We start from the raw sequence: 2,731 nt of genomic DNA on the forward strand, positions 1-2,731 counted from the left end.
GCCAGCACCAGCTTATTCATGTAGGGTAAATATAAGCTTAGTCAGTCTGGAACTGCCACTTTAAAGTGTGACAAACTATTTATTCATATGACTATAATATTTTCAACATTTGTTGGTTTTAGCACATCCTTTGTGTTGTATTTATGTCTTTGTTTTGTTTTACAATTGTTTCAATCAACAGAAGCAGGTGTTATTTCAAGCTATGGTTCTTTTAGTAACATTTTCTTCTGAATATTTTTTTAGCTACTTCAGCACACTGTCAGCTATTTCAGACATCCATGTGTCAAAATAATCAGTTTATTCAGGGCATTAGGGCAGGGACTTATACCTTTTTTATTATTTACTTTACAGTAATTACGTTTTTCCCAGTAGCAATTTTTTAAAATCTCCTCAAAACCTTTGTTTGTTCTTTTTCAAGTACTTTGCTAACTTCAGCTTTTAACTTTTATTTTCCAAACTCAAGATTTTAGCTGCAGTTGTTAGCTTCTGTTCTGATAATTTTAGTTTTTTGCTACTGTTTTACTAAATTCATACTTTACTTACTTTTTAAAGATTTCATTTTTTAGCTATTTTGACTGGTTTTTAGGGTTTTTTTTAGGTTTTAGCTACAGTGTAGACTTTTTCACTTGTTGCTTTGATTTTTGCTGGTTTTGGTTTGTGTCTGTTGATTTGTTGGTTTTGGATTTTAGCTACTATTTTGCTAATTTTAGTTTTTAGCTTTTTTGTATATTTTGGCTTTTTTGAACTGAAGATGAAACTGTTGATAATTGTTAGCTATTGTTCTGACAGTTTTAGCCTTTTGTTACCATTTTGCTAGTTCTGGCTTTTGTTTTGCTAAGTTTAGTTTTATTCTGATAGTTTTCATTTAAAAAACTTATTTTCAGTGTTTTCAATTTTCTGAACTTTTCTCACTGCATTTTTTTTCAGAAAATGCTTTTATTCCAATTTAATAAAAAAATATTTGGAATGAGAACTGAAGTACTTTGATTTATACAACTCAAACACAGCTTTGCTGAGGCAAAAACTGATGAACTCAAAGCTTAGCAGGAATGAAACATGTACTAATTATTTGGTTAAGAAACCAAAACAGCGTATTTGTTGAGAAGCAAAACGGTACAGTAAAGAACNCACACACACACACACACACACACACACACACACACACACACACACACACACAATAAGCTAAACAGCTTTAAAACACCTAAATCAAAGAAAAGTGCTCTCAAAGTTTACAGCATCTAATCAGCTACATTATTAAACTCATTTTCTATCTGGATTGGCAGAAAATGAGTTCACAGAGGTCCACAGAGCAGAGAGGCTCATGTTTTGCCTTTCAAGAATAGTAACAAACCCACCTATTCAGGTAAGTACAGGGAGTTTGGGTGAAATGACAAGAGAGACCCCTGGTGATGTCTTAGAGAACTGAAAAGGACAGAGTGTTGACTGGAACATTGCAAAAAAAAGAAAAGCTCTGCCACACAAAGTTAAGGGGAAAAAATGACTTTGTCAGATTGCTGTAACTTAATCACTGATGCTGTCAGGAGCTATCACGTTCATTATAAACCTGCTGGGCTTTGTCATATTCAACCTAAAAGCATGTTTGAAATAAAAAAAAAGGCTGAAAACATTTTTTTCAAGATCATTCAAAAGCAATGAATCAATAAACTCGTTTATAAGTTTAGTTTGACATAAGTCATTTTCTTTCTTTAATAAATTACAATTAAATGATTAATATTGTTCAGAATAAAAACATTCACAGTTTCTCAAAGTGAGCACGTGCCAGACAGGATTTTCTTCCAACAACTTCTGATGTGATTTATTCCCTTGAAAATAAAGGCACATTTTGTGCACATCTTCTTGTCATTTCTTACCTAGGAGCAGAAGAAAAACGCACATCCACACAGTGTCAGACTTCATATTGGACTCAGCGGAACACAGATGAGTCGGGGGTCCAGTTATTACACTAAAATTATCCACCTCTTTTTTTTTTAAAGGGGGGCTAATTCCCCTTCTTTACTCCTGATTCTTGAACAAGTCTTAACTGGACCAAATCAATATCCTCATTTAAGCCACAGGGAAAAAAGAAAAAAAAAATCAGCACGCATTCCTCCACAGAAAAGAAAAAAACTGGAAATAATCCTCGACGTTGTTTAAGAAAAAATTAAAAAATAAAATAAAAAATAAAATCCACACTCACTCCTTTTCGGATTGCTGCACTAAAAATGAAAATAAATTTTAAAAATCCACTGTTTGATGGGGGAAGGGGGGTTTAAAAAAAGCAAATGAGCTCAGTCAGTCAATCCATGAAAGCAGTTTGTCAGGGTCCGTCTGCGCTGCGTTCAGACCAACAAACTACTGAGACTTGATGTGTCCGCATTTCTTCTCCTGCCCCATGAACACTTCCTGGACTGATTTATGCCAACATGTTTAAAGAGGTGAAAGAACTCGTTTCAAAGTGCTACAAGCCGCTGACTGTTTTTTTCTTTTTCTCTTTTCTATTGTTGTTTTCTTTCTTTCTTTCTTTTTTTTTTTTTTTTTTCCTGCCCCCTGGGGCCACTGGTTTTTCAGCGCTGCGCTCCTCTGGAGGAAGAGTACGCTCCTCTCTCACTGACTGCACGCGCATCGAGGCGTCGCAGCACTTTTATAAAGAAGACCAGCAGAGGGCGCTCTCACACGAAACACACGCTCTCTCTCTCTCTCTCTCTCTCTCTCTCTCTCTCTCTCTCTC

At 35.2% G+C, this 2,731-nt stretch overlaps 1 protein-coding gene across 1 annotated transcript in view; it reads right to left on the reverse strand.

Moving 5' to 3' along the window:
* The window catches only part of LOC106520442 (GDNF family receptor alpha-2), a gene marked incomplete in the record, with an annotated part of 32,397 nt that extends 29,720 nt beyond the window's left edge, over positions 1-2,677 (reverse strand). Inside the window, 1 exon segment of the mRNA XM_014012540.1 lies at positions 1,875-2,677. Within this exon segment, the coding sequence (XP_013867994.1) occupies positions 1,875-1,920 (46 nt within the window).
* Positions 2,678-2,731: the final 54 nt, after the last annotated feature.

This window comes from Austrofundulus limnaeus, unplaced genomic scaffold (genome assembly GCF_001266775.1).
Source record: "Austrofundulus limnaeus strain Quisiro unplaced genomic scaffold, Austrofundulus_limnaeus-1.0 Scaffold92, whole genome shotgun sequence".
Classification (NCBI taxonomy): domain Eukaryota; kingdom Metazoa; phylum Chordata; class Actinopteri; order Cyprinodontiformes; family Rivulidae; genus Austrofundulus; species Austrofundulus limnaeus.